The sequence below is a fragment of the Excalfactoria chinensis genome, chromosome 12 (genome assembly GCF_039878825.1).
Source record: "Excalfactoria chinensis isolate bCotChi1 chromosome 12, bCotChi1.hap2, whole genome shotgun sequence".
NCBI classification, from domain to species: domain Eukaryota; kingdom Metazoa; phylum Chordata; class Aves; order Galliformes; family Phasianidae; genus Excalfactoria; species Excalfactoria chinensis.
In genome coordinates this window covers 16,540,613-16,556,486 of record NC_092836.1, presented here as the reverse complement: position 1 = coordinate 16,556,486, position 15,874 = coordinate 16,540,613, and the positions used below count along the sequence as shown (strand labels likewise).

The window sequence follows — 15,874 nt, the reverse complement described above, 5'->3', positions numbered from 1 at the left end:
AGAGGTGCCGGCAGCGGCTGTGCCGGGGGGGGGGGCCGTGGAGGGACGCTGCCAGGGCCACCCCGCTCTCGTCCCGGCGGCAGCGGGTGGGTGCTGGCCGAGCTCCACGGGGACGAGGACGCCGCGTCACGGGTTGCTGCGTCGCAAGACTTTGCCCGAGGCGCCGCGGGACGAGAGGCCGGGATCGGCCGCCCTCAGCACCGCGTCCCCATCGCCAGCTGCGGCGGTGGGACGCGTCCATCCCCTGGGCATCCCTGTGCCGGTCCCTGGTCGGGGCGCGTTCCCTGCCTCCAGCGGCAGGACGTGGCGCGGTGGCAGCCCGCAGCCGGTGCCAGCGGCTCGGCAGGCCCCGCCAGCAGCGGCCCCACCTGCAGAAGCCATCAGGCGTCACAGGGCCGCGGCCGTGTCCCGGAAAAACAGCTCCAAAGCTGCCAGGGCCGGGCAAACCCATAGGGGGGAGGGGGTGCCACGTTGCCGCTGCCCCCCCCCCCCAAACACACACACAAACACCAGCTCCCGCGTAACGGGGACGGGTGGGTCGCTGATGGGGTCACGGGATGGGATGGTGTGTCCCTGGATCTCTCCTCCCGTCCCCAGGAATGCGGGAATGCATCGATTTTCCGCCCCGCTGCTCCTCGGCACAGTTCTGTCTCCGATCCCCGGGCAGACCCCGGCGATGCTCTTTGTCTGTGCAGTGAGAGGGGGCCTCCCGGGGACAGCCACCATTGCTCAGCCCTGCTGGCAGCACAGAGACCACCAGCGGCAGCCCCTGCTTGGCGGGGGCACACGGGGCCTGGAGTGGGGACTCGTGCAGCCTGGTGGGGATGGGACACGCCGGGATGCGAGCTGTGCCCTTGGCACGCAGCAATGACACGGGGCAGCCCTGATCCAGAGCCATCTCCCCCTGAGCTGGGCTGGCTCCCTTGGCTCCGGGACAGCGATGTGGCACACAGGAACCCCGCAGGGCTCAGCACAGCCCCCCCTCGGTCCCTCACCGAGGGACCCACTCCCAGCAAGGCTCCTGCGCATTCCTGCCAGGATTAGGCCTGCTCCGGCCGTGCCAGCTAATCCCGTGTCACCGTCCCTGCTGTACCGGGTCCACCCCCACCGCCCCACCCCGTGCCGGCCAGATCATCCCAACCGGGACACCCATCGCAACGGCCCCTCCGGGCCCGGACACCGCGAGAAAAGTGTCCCGGTGCCTCCACCCCCACGGCAGCACCCAGCGCGGCGTGGAAGCTCCCCAGAGCCCCCCGCTCGCAGCCTCACCTCTGCCTCCCGTCCCCGTTGCTGCCTTGGGACGGGGCCGCGGCTGCCGTCCTCCCTTTATCCCGATCTGCCACCGGGTGCCAGGCCGGGGCGGGGGCGGAGGGAGGGCCGCGGGGACGGATCCCCGTCCCCAACAAAGGGCGCAGTGTGCTGCGTGCCCCCCACGGGACGGGGCACGGCGCTGACGGCCGCGCTGGCCCCGCTCCCTGCCCGCGGCGCCTGGGAAATGTCAGCGCAGCCCCGCGGCCCGACCCCGTGCCCCGTGCCCTGCCCGGCCGTGGGTGTGGGACCGCTCCGGGAGGTCGCGGCCGGCTCTTTGGGTGACAGTGCCCGCGGGAACAGGGCCGTGTCCCGGCTGCCAACTGCTCCAGGCGCTACGGAACTGGAGCGAAGGGTGCACGCAGAGTGATGGGACGCCCGTGGGTGGGAGCCCCGCGCCGGCAGCACCCCGCTGGGGTCCGCACGGCCTCAGCCCAGCGGCACGGCCCGCACCGCACCGCACCGCACCGCACCGCACGGCCCGCCGCCGCCGCGCGGGGGCAGCCGGGTCCCGTCCGCGGCTCATCGCTCAGCCCTCGGGGCGGCCCCGCTGGGAGCGGCGGGGGGCGGGCGGGGGCTGGACGGGGCCGTCCGTTGTTTATTCGGCCGTGGGGACGGCCCTGGGGACACGGGGACGGCCGCGGGGACGGGTCAAGGCCGTGGGTGCAACCAACGGGAAAGAGGGGAGGGGAGAAAGGGGGTAGAGATGAAAGAGGAAAAGGGAGGGGGGGGGAAGGGGAGGAGGAAGGGGTTGGAGAAGGTGGGGTGAACGGGGAGAAGGGGAGGAGGAAGAGGGGAGGAAACGGCAGGGGAAAAAGAGGAAGAGGGGAGGAAACGGCAGGGAGGAAGGGGGGGAAAGAGGAGGAGGAGAGGGGAAGGAGAAAAGGGAAGGAGGAGAAGGATAAGTGGAAGGGGTTGGAGAGAAAGGGGGAAAAGAGGAGGATAGAAGGAGGAAGGGGTAGAGGAAAAGGGAAGGAGGAGAAGAGAAGGAAGGGTTTGGTAAGGATGGGGGGAGGAGTGGAGGCAAGGGAAGGGAGTAGAGGAGGAGGAGAGGATGAAGGGGAAAGGGGAGGAGGAGATGGAGTGGAAGAGATTGAGGAAGAAGGGGAAAAGTGGAGGGGAAGAGTGGGACGCAGAGGAAGGGATGAGTAACAGGGAAGAGTGAGGATGGTGGGGACACCGCTGTCATGCACAGGTGATGGGCCCCTCCTTGGGCAGGACCCGAGAAAGTCAGTGCTGGTGCCCACCCATCTGGGACCCCCCCATGCCCCCTCTCCTCCCGGTCTCCAGATCCCCGGCCATCTGTGGCTCCTTGCTGCCAGTGCTGCCCCCCGGGATGGCCCAGCTCCATTCTGCTCCGCACGGCTGCTTGCTGGGAAACATGCTGGGGGGCCCGGGCTGTGAGCACCCCACAGCTACACCACACATCCTTCCCACCCTACACAGGGCCCTCTTCTACCCCACTAAACATTAACCCTGTGCCCAGTAGGGCTTGACTGAGAGCTGGTGTCCCCAAGGCCTCGTCCCATGTGTGGCCCAGGCACGTTTAGGGACATGTGCAGGGCGGCAGCAGCACCTGCGGCCTCTCAAACCGCTCGAGGGAAAGGCAGCAGTGGCAGAGCTTGGGGTTATGGGGACAGGAAGGGCAGCGGGGCCTGGAAACAGGGGACACTGGTGGGAACCGGGAGCAGTAGGGCAGGGAGCAGTTTGGGAACATCATTAGGTTGTTTGTTTAGTGGTGATGATCAGCACCTGTGAAGGGCAAACCTGGCAGGGAGCTCAGGAACAGGGGTCTGGGCGTGGGGCCAGGATGCAGGGACGTGGGGATGCCCGGCCCTGTGGGGCTGTGGGGCAGCAGTGACATCACTGCCTGGGCTGGGGATGGAGCTGAGCGACGGTGTCGGGTGCAGGAGGGACACTGCCAACCTGGGCATTGCTCATCCCCTTGGTGGGACTTGGGGCTGTCTGAGCAGAGATGGCACACAGCAGCCAGGACCGGGCTGCGCCTCGTCCCCATCCCCACGTCCCTCATCACCAGCACTGCAGGACGTGCTGGGGAGGCCGTGATTGAGTGCAGTGATAAATCCACCCCGCCGGGTCTGTGGGGCCGTGTTTTGCTCCTGGCTTCTGTAAAGTTAATTGGGTTAGAGTTTCCAGGAAGAAATGAAGGAGAAAAACACTCTCCCGGTGTGTGGGGCCATTGAATGCTCTCTGGTGAGTTATAATTGCAAATCATGTTTTGAAATCGCATTAACCAATTATTCCTTGTTGTTGTTGTGCCCGGCTGCAGGACAGAGTGTGCATGGTGGTGGAGGAGAGCTGTGCCGGTCCCTCCAGCAGGGCGGGCGGTGACACCTGGCACCGGGACCGGAGATACCCACTGCCTTGTCCCCAACAAGGAGAGGTGATAGAGGCGTCATGCTTTAGAGCAGCCACGGGGCTGCAGATGAAGCTGTTCCCTCAGCTGTGTGCTCCCACCATCACCGTCTCAGCTGCAGGAAGGTCGGATGCCAGGAAGCGGAGCATGACCCCATCCAGCCCCCGGCGCCCGGTGCCCGTCCTTCATGGCTGAGGATGCTCAGAGCTGCCCCGGCCCCCGTCCTGGCTGCCCTCATCCAGCGCCAGGCGGGGCCGGCTCTCAGGGCCACTGATCCCATGCGTGGGCTCGTGTGCAGTGACACAGAGCATAAGGCTGGGGCTGCCTGGGAGCTGGACACGGGGCAGCGCTGGTGAGGGCAGATAGAAGGAGCAGAGCACAGATAGTGGGGTGGTTCTGTGCTTCTGAGTTTGTTCTGTGATTCTCAGCCCAGGGGGGGCTCTGAGGAGACTTTACAGCAGCTCCTTCCAGTGCCTGAAGAGGCTACAGGAAAGCCCTTTTCCTGTATGGAAAGGGAATTTTTACAAGGACATAGTTGGATAAGATGAGGGGGGATGGCTTTGTACTAAAAAGGGGGAGATGTAGGTGAAATGCTAGGGGGAAATTCTTTGCTCAGAGGGCAGCGAGGTGCTGGCAGTGCTGCCCAGAGCTGTGGGTGCCATCCCTGGAGGTGCCATGGAGAGGCCCTGGGCAGCCTGAGCTGGTGGGCAGGCAGCCCACGGCAGGGGTGGGGGCTGTAAGGTCCTTTCCAACCCAACCATGATCCTGTGATTCTATGATTCCATGATTGTGGTTCTATGTGCTCCAGTCCCAGGGCTCAGCGACTTTTCTCCCTCCTCCTCACTGCTCCGATTTCCCACAGAGCCCAGCTGGGCATGGCTCGCATTCATCTGGAAGGAGAGGAGCAGAAGCACAGCGTGACAGGGCACGAGGGAGAGGATGACACCGCGGGGCTGAAGACCACAGGCCGTATTTCCAAGTGACGGCGGTCTGAGCCCTGTCTCCATCGCATCCCATCCCCACCAGGCTCAGACTGTGGCTGTGTTTGCGCTCAGGGCGGCAGCTCCGGCTGTGTTTACAGCCCCGGACGAGGCACGGTGCCACGTGGCTGCTGGGTGCCCGCCCTCGCTGGGGCGGGGAGGGTTAAGCGGATGGAGCACAGCAGCTCTGGTTGTCCTGACCCCCCCGCGTCGAACCTGGCCGCCTCGCCCCAGCACGCCAGCCAGCGCTGGTTCAGCACTTACGCATGATGCCGTTATTAGAAATTAGTTAATGGATGTCTCCGACCGAATGAGAGCGGTGGCAACGGGCACGTGGGGGGGCAGGAACGGCCGCGGGTGTCCACGGGACGTGCAGCACCCACCCCGGTGCCGCCCTCGCCGTGCTGGGGAGCGGGACGTGGGCGAGCGCCACGCTCGTTGGGTCCACCGATCTGCTTCATAGGAGAGATGCATGGGACGCAAATGCGGCCCCACAGAGCCATGCGGGGCAGGCCTCGGGGGCGGCGAGGTGCCTCGTTGGTTGGTGGTGCTGCAGCATAAGGGGTGTGTGAGGAACAATCTCGCAAAGCAGGCGGCCCGCTGGGCGTGATGGCACAGGGACAGCCACCCATAGAGCCCCAACGCTGCAGCGCAGATTTCCCCCTAAGCAAAAGCCCATGGCCAGAAGCGGGGTGCAGTGCCAGCAAGCAGGGTTCTGAGTCCCGCGCAGTGCCTGGGACCCACAGTAAGGGAAACAGCAGCCCCGGGCTCCTCGGGATGCCCTCAAAGCAGAGATATCCTCTTTAGGGCCCTTTCTGGGGGGACAAACCCCAGTATTTCATTGGTAAAAGGTGCCCTCAGCGCAAGCAGGGAACCCTGAAGGGGTTCCGGGGAGGGGGGACAGCAGTGTCCCTCTGCTCCCCTTCTCCCCCCTCTCCGGAGTCACCCACGTTTGTGCCCCCCCTCCCCTCTCCGGTGCCCGCCAGTTCCCAGCCCTCGCACCTCCCCCTCGCCACCGGCCTCCCTGTAGGTCCGCTTTAGCGCTGCACGGAGATTGGGAGCCGTGGCACGAGGGGCGGGCCTGGGCTCCCGTTTAATCCCCGCTCTGTCGGGATTAGGGCCGGAGGAGACTCGGTAATCTGCCGGACGCTCGGCACGCAGCTGGGCCTGGCAGCGAGGCAGCACCGAGGGGTCGGGCAGGTAGGACCGACGGGAGCCGCATCGCAGCGCTCTCCCCGCTTTCCCCCTACCCCGTGCCGGGAGCGAAGGCTGCAAATAGGTCCCCCCCCCCCCCTCCCCGTCCGTGTCACCCCCTCGCCGCTCACCTCCTCCTCCCCTAACTCCAAAAGTTCCTTCGGAGCCCCGAGCCGGGAATGCTGCAGAAGGACGGAGCCGCCGCCTCCCGGCGTGCTGCCCCACGGCACGTTGCCCCACGCCGCGCCCCACATCGCAGTGGTTCGCAGGTGGCACAGCCGGAGCAGCGCAGGGGCTGTTTGCTTTGCTTCACCTCCCTCTTCCCTCTCCAGCTGCTGAAATCCTCCCACAACGTAGGAAAAAAATCCTGCGAATGCTCATAAAAAGGCAGAGCTGCAGCCCCCGGGGGAGCCCCGCCGCTCCTGGTGGTTCTCAGCCCGCTTTGCTCGCAGCAGCCCCTCGGACCCCCCCGCTCCCCTCCCCTGTTTTTTTTTCCTTCCTTTCTTTCCCCCCCTTTTATTTTCCGCTTTAATTTTTAATCAGCCGTGCCAGCGGGGTGCGTGTGTGTGTGTGTGACTGTGTGTATGTGTGTGTGTGTGTGTGTGTGAGTGCTGGAAAGTGCGGCGGCCGCATCGGGTGTCAGGGGCTCCCACGCGGTGGGGCCGTGTGTGCCGTGCGGGTATTTTTAGGGCAGAGCACAACGCTGCCGTGACGTCCGCAGCTCCGTGTGTGTCTGCGGGATGGCAGCACAGCTCCGGGGGAAACTGAGGCACCGGAGCCGGGCTCCCCTCTGCGGGCACACGGGGCGGCCCCGGGCCTTCAGAGCTGCCGTGCCCACGCGGAGGAGGAGAAGGGAATTTTCCACTGGCGGCCGGCTGGTGCCCGAACGCGGCTGTCGCATCTGTCGGCGCACGGACCGTCACCGTGAGACGGTGCCCTGCTGCCGGCCGTGCCCCCCGGCGGCGGATGGGGGTCGGTGTGGGTGCCCGGGGCTGGCATCGGGGTGCTGCCGCCGCACGGAGCCCGGCTCAGGTGCAAAGGTCCCGCGGCGCCCGGCCGTGCTGCAGCTGCACTCACACTGGGGCAGCGGCCACGGCAAACAAACGGGCCCCGGCCGAGGCTGTTTTCCTTGGCGCGGGGGGACCGGGGGGAGGACTGGGATCCCACGGACTCCTCGAACTGAGAAAACAGAGGCCCCTGCCCTCTGTTTTCTCACCACGGGGTCCCGGCCACCCCCGCATCCGCGACACCGCAGGGCTGCTGACGCAGGGCTGGGGACAGCTGTGACCCCAGCGGATGGTGGTGCGTGTTTTTGGGTGCTGGGTGCTTGATGAAGGTGTGCTTTAGAGCTGTCATCCCTCCTAGGTGTGATGGGAAAGCTCAAATCGTGGATTCAGGCAGTCTGCGTGTTTAATCCCTGCCCCTTCCAGGTGGCATCAGCTCTGCCACGCACTTGGCACCTTTGTCCTGTGCCCCACCATGTGCCTTGCTTTCCCCATAGCCCTCCAGAGGGGGATGTGCCATCTGTGCCACCCTCTGCTCATGGTGCCACTACTGTCCCCATCACGTCTCCAACCCCAGCATGTCTACTGCTGGAAAAGGGCTGAGCTCCATCCCAATAATGAGGCAAGCACCACTGGTTTGGAGTGAGCATGCATGGCACAGGGGCTTGGCCAGCTCGGAGTGGACCATGGCCACCAGCATGATGGGGCTGCCCATGGCCACGGTGTTGAGACATTCAGAGGACATTTAGTCCCAGGGACCCTCTCCCTGTCCCGCATGGCCATGGGGCCTCAGTGATGACAGTGGGGTCATGGCCAGGCCTGGGGCTGCAGGAGGTGTGCCCAAGGCTGGCAGGCCACTGGCCACTAGCATGGTGTGTTGTCCCCCCGCCCTTCGGCTGAGTGCCCATGCTGGGCTCTGTGGTGCTGCTGGATGTTCCCCTCTGTCCCCATTGCATCCCCAGCCTCATTATGTCCACCACTGGACTATGAGGAGGGGAGGAGAGGGGAGGGGCTACCTCATGGTGGTCTCCTATCTCCTGAGGGTCTCAACCAGAGCCATTTGTTGCCCATAGAGGGCCTCACCCCAGCAGGATGAAGGGTGGCTGTGCTCGCTGTGTTGGGAGGTGGGAGCGCAGCACGTAGCTAAGAGTAGGGCAGGGTGCTAAATTTAGGAAGCCAGGTCAGGAGAAAAACACAGGTCTGTGTTGTGCTGGGCGGGGGGAGGGCAGCCAGTGGTGGCGTGAGGCTGGCACAGGGACCCCAGGCAGTGCCAGCAGCCATGCCATCACCGTGCTGCTGTGCCTCTGAGGTGCTGCTGCCGTCACACTGAGCTGGGAACATGAGAGCACCGCGGTGACACCCGAGTAGTGCTGGAGCCTGTGGGCACGGGGGGGGTGTGCAGCCCCCATCCTGGTGCTGGGTTGTCAGCACTGCAGGGCAGCAGCTGCTGCTGCTTGGCACTAAATCCGGATTACAGCACCAGAATGCTGCGTCCCCCACCCTGGTGTGCTGGATTAACGGGTTGGGGTCTGGGCACTGCAGAGCTTTGGGGCTCAGGGTGTTGGCCGTGGTGCACGGGGTGGCACTGAGACAGGGGTGGATGTGGCGTCACTGAGCTTGGTGACAAGTGATGGTTGGACCCATGGGAGCTGATGGCACAGCGAGAGGCATCCCTGTGGGCACTGCTTCCCTGCTGTCCCTGGGTGGTGGTGGTGCCCACCGCCCCGCTATGGGCAGCCCCATGAGGCCCCAGGCTGAGGGCCGTCGCCACGCCATCTATTTGCTGTTCTACAGAACCTTATCACAAAGCAAACAGTGTCCACGAGGGGCACGACCGACGCGTCACCGGTCCCTCGCCCCTTCCCCAGTGCCACCAGCAGAGACCAAAGGCCGGCAGGCGCAGAGGTGGCAGTGAGTGCTGCGGAGCCGTGCCAGCACTGCCGGCGGGAGGAAGCCGGGGGCGACGCTCACAGCATGACAAATGGGGCCGGGTGTGCTGGGGGAGGCTGGCGGCCCCTGGACGTAGCCATAAGCAGGAGGGGGCTGCAGCGGGGGGCACGGGCACCTCACAGCTTGGCACTGGCACTGTGGATGGACACTGGGGGCCGGGCGAGGGACGTGCCGGCGGCGGTGGGAAGGAGCGGAGTTAACGGCAGCGCTGGGACGTGCTGGCAGCCCCGTCCGTGCCTGGATGCAGCCCAAGCTGAGGCCCAGTGGAGGGGATAAATCATCACCCAGCGGCCGCTTGTGGTTTCATCTCTTCCACCACGGGGCTTGGCCTTGCTGTCCTGGGGCCCTGCTGTGCCTCAGTTTCCCCACCTGGACAGGTGCCATGCAGAGGGGTGGCCTGGTGCCGCATTCCCACCCGTGGTTCAACCCCATCACCTTCCAGTGCTAGCAGATGCTGCTGGGCTGTGTGTGGCCCGGAGTGACCCCAGGGCTCTTTGGTCCCCAGGTGGTGGGGACAGGGCGGTGATGGGACTGACCCACAGAGGTTGGGGTGCTACAGCCCTTCCCTGGTGTGCCTGGAGGCTGCTGTCCCTTGGGGGAGCACCCCCCCAAGCCTGTGGTGTCAGTATTGGGCAGAGACACACACAGAGCCAGGCAGTCCCCAGGACCACTGCACAACCCCAAGTGCTGGTGTGTGGGATGGGTGCAGTCCCTGATCTTCATGTGGACCTGCAGCAGTGGGATGATGGGGTGGCTGTGTCCTCTTGGGGCTTGGGACCATCCTGCATCCCAGCCATCTCACCCTGAAGCTGGATGATGCATCTATACCCATGGATGGGGCTCTGATGTGTGAACCCCTGGTGGGGAGGACTCCCGTCACAGGGTAGCGGGGACACAGAGGGTGGCAGGGGACAGCGGGGGGCAGTGGGGCCACGGCCCGGCTGCCAGCCTGCCCCAGAAAGCAGCCCTGTGCCGTTTCCCAGCGGGGCGGGGAGGGCTGGGCTCGCACAGAGGCGGCTTTGTGCCGCTTGCCAAGGCGTCCCCGCTCAGCAGCCCGGCCGCCATCCCCTGCCAAGGACTCGTCTCACAGCCTTGCGCTTTCCTGCTCTGCCGGTGCCAGCCCTGACGTGCCCCTGAGCCCCCGCCGCAGCACCCGGCAGCACTAGGGCTTCACGCGGGGGTCGCTGAGCTCCCTGCCCCATCCCACACGCTGGTGCTGGAAGGGAAAGTGCTGCAGGAGGCTGAAAGCTCACAGGGGACGCGCGGGGGTCCCATCCCTATTGCTCCCAGTGCTGCCCTGATAACGAAGACTCCTCTACCAGGCCCTGCAGCTCCCACCCGGAGCCGGACCCCACGCCTCGCCACGCCACGAGGAGTCCTGTGCCTGCCATGGAGGGCCCAGAGCCGCCCGTCCAGGCTGAGATGGTGGAGCTGGTGCCCAACGGGAAGCACACGGCTGCGCTCGGCACGACCAGTGTCCCCTCACTGCCTGGTGACAGGTAGAGGCTTGGGGACAAGCAACTTCTTCAGCTGGGGCTGGGCACCTGGCTGGTGAGCCAGTCCCCTGCTTGGGGCTGAGGGCTCTGGGATCTGCGGGCTTGGGACACTTGGGGTGCTCAGGGTTCTTGGGATGCTTGGGTCACTTGAGATGCTTGGGGCACTTGGAGCACCTGGGGCATGAGTTCTTGTAGAGACTGGGGCGTTTGGGATACTCAGAGTTCTTGAGTAGCTCAGAACACTCAGGGTTCTTGAGGTTCTTTGGGCACTTGGGAAACTTGGGCTCCTTGGAGCACCCAGGCTGCTTGGGGCACTTGGAGCACCTGGGGTGCTTGTAGTGCTTGGGGAGGTGCTTTGAAGGCTTAGAAGTCTTGGTGTGTTCAGAGCACCTGGGGAGACTCAGGAATCTCCAGGCACTTGGGATGCTGGGCTTGTTCGTGGCACTTGGAATGCTCGGAGTGCTCAGGGGCCTGGGGCACACATGGGGTTCTCAGGGTGCCTATGGGACTCAGGGCATTGAGATGCTTGGAGAACTGCTCTTGGGGCCCTGGGGAGCTGGGTGCTGTGAGGTGCTGCTGGAAGGGCTGCATCCAGCCCAGCTCTGCTCAGCCCAACTGCCCCGCTCCTCCCTCTGCACCCAGGTTTGATGAGAATCAGTGCGGCGCGGAGATGGAGGAGTTCCTGCCCCACGGCACTGAGAAGAAGCAGACACACTTCACGGATGTGAGTGGCAGCGCGGGGCCCCCTGGGTGCCCCTTGGCAGCATCTCCCCCTTGTGTCACCATCCCCACTTTGTCACACAGTTCGAAGGCAAGACGTCGTTTGGGATGTCTGTCTTCAACCTGAGCAATGCCATCATGGGCAGCGGCATCCTAGGGCTGGCCTACGCCATGGCCAACACCGGCATCATCCTCTTCCTGTGAGTGCTGCCAGGACGGGGGCCTCATGGTGACATGGGGACTGATGTCCCCTGGGTGCCGAGGTGCCCGAGGAGCGGCTGGTGACAGCGCTGTCCCCTCGCAGCTTCCTGCTGACGGCCGTGGCTCTGCTGTCCAGCTACTCCATCCACCTGCTGCTGAAATCCTCCGGCATCGTGGGTGAGTGCGATGCCCCCTGCCGTCCTGACAGCCCCATCTCACCTCTCAGCCCTCACCCCCGTGTCTCCATCCCACAGGCATCCGTGCCTATGAGCAGTTGGGTTTCCGAGCCTTTGGCACACCGGGCAAGTTGGCTGCAGCCATTGCCATCACACTGCAGAATATTGGAGGTGAGCGCAGGGCATGGGATGTGGAGGGGATGTGGGGACATGTGGCAGCCCCCCACCACGCTGCCCTCCTCTGCCCGCAGCCATGTCCAGCTACCTGTACATTGTCAAGTCTGAGGTGCCACTGGTCATCCAGACCTTCCTCAACCTGGAGGAGAAGACCACGTGAGTGTCACCCACCCCGTCCTCCTCCCACTGCATCCCTGCCCTGGATTCTGCTCCAGCTGTGCAGCCCCTGGCAGGGATTAATGGCATTAAAGCCAATGCTATTTTTGCTCACTGTCAGTGCTGAATAAGCCCCCAGGCAGGATTAGTCCGGGATGAACTTCCAATCCCTGCCCCTCACATCCTGCTGGGATCAGCCCACCTGTTCCTCCTCCTGCGGGGCACATTGCCCCAGGGGTGCCTGCATGGGGGTCCCAGGCGTGCTGGCACTAGGGGTCCCTGGAGGTGTGAGCACAGAGATCTCTGTGGCTCCAGGAGGTGCCCCTTCCCTGGGACATCTCCTCAGAGGTGCAGAGATGCTGGCCTTGGGGTCCCACAGCAGAGTGGTCCAGCCCCAGGGGTTGCCATCTCAGCTGTCCCTGGAGATGGCATCTCACATGTCCCCACAGACGCTGGTGCAGGGATGCCTTATGGCCTCAAGGGGGTGCCCATATCCCTGGGCTCACAGGCTCAGAGGACCACGGGTGCCAGGCCAAAGATTTCAGGGGTGCCAGCCCTGCAGAGGGCAGAGGGGTCCTCCGAACGTGCATCCTACATCGGGTGTGAGCATGCCCTTGCCTCTGCTTCCAGGGATTGGTACCTGAACGGGAACTACCTGGTGATCCTGGTCTCCGTCACCATCATCCTGCCCTTGGCCCTGATGAAGCAACTGGGTAAGTGGGGGCATGAGTGGGCATGGAATCTGGGGGGTGGGTGGCTGTGCCCATTGCTCTCCTCTCCCCCCAGGCTACCTGGGCTACGCCAGTGGCTTCTCGCTCAGCTGCATGGTCTTCTTCCTCATTTCGGTGAGCACAAGGCAGGGATGTCACTGTGGTGAGGGGGCACCCAGAGCCCCCCACTGACACAGCGTCCCCCCCAGGTCATCTACAAGAAGTTCCAAATTCCCTGCCCGCTGCCTGAGCAAGGGGGGAACATCACCAGTGGCATCAACGTCTCCCTGGGCGGCGAGCACTGGGATGGTCCTGCAGCCTCGCTGCCCCCCGAGGGGGGGGTCTGCACCCCAAGCTTCTTCACCCTCAACTCCCAGGTAGGTTTGGTTCCACGGTGGGGGCTCCTTGGGGGCACGGGCAATGGGTTCCCAGCATTCATTGCACATTCTGCAGACAGCGTACACCATCCCCATCATGGCCTTCGCCTTCGTGTGTCACCCCGAGGTGCTGCCCATCTACACGGAGCTGAAGGAGTGAGTGGTGGTGGGACTTGGGGGGGAAGTTGGGTGGGGAGGCCGTGCTGACACCCACTTCCCTCAGCCCTTCCAAGAAGAAGATGCAGTGCATCTCCAACATCTCCATCACCGTCATGTACCTCATGTACTTCCTGGCTGCCCTCTTTGGCTACCTCACGTTCTATGGTGAGCTGTGGGGTCAGGGTCATGGGGAAACACCCGCCCATGGGGGGGTGGGGGGTGGTGTGGGTGCTGACCCACATCCCTGGTGCTGCAGGGCGCGTGGAGTCGGAGCTGCTGCACACCTACAGCCGAGTGGACCCCTTTGATGTGCTGATCCTCTGCGTGCGGGTGGCCGTGCTGACAGCTGTGACACTCACTGTCCCCATCGTCCTCTTCCCGGTGAGTGTCACCATGGGTCACCCTGTGACCAGCTCTGCTCATCTCCGAGAAGTGAGAGGGGAAACTGAGGCAGCAGTTGGACGGTGCCCTGGGGACAGGACAAGGATGGGAAGGTCTAACAGGCACCAATGGCCCTGCAGGGATGGGATGGCTCTGAGGATGGTGTGTGACACGTCCCTGTGTCCCCAGGTGCGCCGTGCTATCCAGCAGATGCTGTTCCAAGGCAAGAACTTCAGCTGGATCCGCCACGTCGCCATCGCTGTGATCCTGCTGACCTTCATCAACCTCCTGGTCATTTTTGCCCCTTCCATCCTCGGCATCTTTGGGTTGATTGGTGAGTGGCAGCGCTGCCCCGTCCCTGTCACCCAGCTGTCCCCCAGGGCTCACCCTGCCCGCTGGTCCCTTCCTGCCCTAGGTGCCACCTCTGCCCCCTGCCTCATCTTCATCTTCCCGGCCATCTTCTACATCCGTATCATGCCCAAGGACAAGGAGCCCCTGCGCTCCACCCCCAAAATCCTGGTAAGCCCTGGGTCCCCACTCCAGGCTGTGTGGACTGCACTGCTGGCCCTGTGGGGTGATGCAGGAGACGTGGGGATGAAGGCATGGGGACAAGGAAGTGATGGGGTCTCCTGGGTTCTCAGTGGGGTGGGGGCACTCCTTCCCTGCTCCCCATGGGGCACCGGGGGCAGTGGGCAGCCCCCACCCTGTGCTCTGTCCCCCACAGGCTGCCTGCTTCGCTCTCCTCGGGGTGCTTTTCATGATCATGAGCCTCAGCTTCATCATCACCGACTGGGCCACAGGGGGGGGCCGGAGTGGCGGCAGCCACTAGCCACCCTGGTTGCCCACCCTGACCCCCCCCCCCACCCCCAGTCCCCACCAGGACCCCCCGGGGCTCCCATCTTTGCCGCCTGCCCTTTGCCTGAGGGGGCACATGGGGGACCCCAGACCGTGCCCACCCCTCCTGGCTCCGCGCCTCAGTTTCCTCATCTGTGCAATGGGGAGACCAGCGCTTCCCTACCTCACCGGGGGCCGAGGGGACGGGGCCAGCCTGGCCCACAGGCACCCGCTTGTCCTCAGCTGGCCCCAAGTCCTGACAGCAGCGTCTGTAGGGCTGGTGGCCAGCACCTCAGCAGTGCCCGTGCCACCCCCATGTCCTCCGCTGTCCTCACCCCCTGACTGCCAGCTCCTCACTGCCCAATCCCGCTGGCATGTGGTGCCCAGGGAATGGCTGGTCCCGGTGCCACTGGGTGGGAACCTGATGATCCAGGGGCCAGCTCGGGGAAGGTGACACGTGCCAGGGCTGGGTGCCGCTGGCATTGGGGTGGGTGCACCCCAGAGGTACTGGTGTGGGGCACGGAGGTATGTGGGGCAGCATGGAGGGATGGAGGGGGTGTGGGATGCGTGTGCTCCCTGCCACCAGGGTGATGGGCACCACTCGGCCCCACAGTCCTCCCACCACCCACCCGTCTGTCCGTCCATGCCATGGGCAGCTCCCAGCCATGCCAAGAGCCGGGCCGCGGGGGATGCGAGCAGGCGGTGAGGGGGGCCGGGGGCTCGCCAAGTAAATAAGAGACCTATTTTTATATGGGGGTGGTGGAGGCTGGGATGCTTTTTATAAATACTGTAAATAAGAGTAGTTCTTTTTTAATGTGTCGCGCGGCTCTCGGGCGCTCCGGACCGTGTGCGGGATCGGGGCGGTGCTCGCCGTGTCACCCCGGTGTCCCCACACCGCACCCACGGCCCCCCCCGCGCCTCGCTGTTAAATTATATATGGGGATGAGCGCCGTGCAGGAGGAGCGCGACCGAGCAGCTCCGTTCAAGTAACAATAAAGGATAAACATGTGAGACGTGCCCGGTGTGGGGCGGGGGGGGACCGCGGGGACAGCACGGATACGCGGACGCCGCCGGGCTCTGCGGGCACACGACGGCGCTGCGTCCCCACTGGCTGGCAGCAGAGCCACGGGAGCTGCGCTGCCCACGCGTGGAGAGGGGAGGGAGCGCGGAGCGGGCCACTCGGGTGCCCCCGGGGCGTCGATCCGATGCGCTGCCCACACGTTCCGCTTAGGACCGGTGCCCAGAGCCCCTTCCCACGAGTACCCCGAGCTTCCTGCCCTTGGCAACCCCGTGTCCCTCCCCTCGAGTGTTCCGTGTCTCGTCCCACGGGTGTCCGAGAGCCGCAGCCGCGGGACGGGGAGGCCAGAGGACGATGGTGGGGCTGGGAGCGGGGACACACCGCCAGCAAAGAGGGCGATAAAGCGGGGTTTCGGATTCACGGCTCTGGGAAACAGGGTGTAATGGGGAGCTCAGCCCGGCGCCAGTGCTCCATCAGAGCCGGTGGTGGCTGGGGCAGGAGAGCCTGGGTCACAGCGCGCCCCATTGCGCAGCCACCACGGACACCCTGGGCATGTCTCCTGCGGGGCACGTGGCGCTATGCATGCCTGCCCTGAAAGGAACCAAAACGACTCACTGCACATCTGTGCTGCTCACAGCACGGCCTGGCCCACATCT

General features: G+C 64.8%; 1 protein-coding gene across 2 annotated transcripts; it reads left to right on the top strand.

Annotated features, from left to right (window-relative positions):
* Positions 1 to 5,729: 5,729 nt before the first annotated feature.
* On the top strand, positions 5,730 to 15,211 carry SLC38A3 (solute carrier family 38 member 3). Of its 2 annotated transcripts, XM_072347834.1 has the most exons (16): positions 5,730 to 5,865; positions 10,136 to 10,312; positions 10,952 to 11,033; positions 11,114 to 11,229; positions 11,334 to 11,407; positions 11,485 to 11,577; positions 11,658 to 11,739; positions 12,370 to 12,452; positions 12,526 to 12,584; positions 12,659 to 12,826; positions 12,903 to 12,982; positions 13,050 to 13,150; positions 13,242 to 13,366; positions 13,556 to 13,700; positions 13,782 to 13,885; positions 14,091 to 15,211. In XM_072347834.1, exons 2-16 carry the CDS (start codon positions 10,203 to 10,205, stop codon positions 14,193 to 14,195), a joined length of 1,527 nt encoding a protein of 508 aa, XP_072203935.1. In that variant the 5' UTR covers positions 5,730 to 5,865; positions 10,136 to 10,202; the 3' UTR covers positions 14,196 to 15,211. The 2 variants fall into 2 exon arrangements, with proteins under 2 accessions (XP_072203935.1, XP_072203936.1); XM_072347835.1 differs by lacking the exon at positions 5,730 to 5,865 and having other exon boundaries at positions 9,923 to 10,312.
* The last annotated feature ends 663 nt before the right edge of the window (positions 15,212 to 15,874 follow it).

What these genes read in the sequence shown, in the direction of transcription:
- SLC38A3 (XM_072347834.1), top strand. Translation starts at nt 10,203, where the DNA reads ATGGAGGGCCCAGAGCCGCCCGTCCAGGCTGAGATGGTGGAGCTGGTG. An exon ending in TGGTCTTCTTCCTCATTTCG is followed by an intron (nt 12,585 to 12,658) that starts GTGAGCACAAGG and finishes CGTCCCCCCCAG; the next exon opens with GTCATCTACAAGAAGTTCCA. An exon ending in TCCCCATCGTCCTCTTCCCG is followed by an intron (nt 13,367 to 13,555) that starts GTGAGTGTCACC and finishes CTGTGTCCCCAG; the next exon opens with GTGCGCCGTGCTATCCAGCA.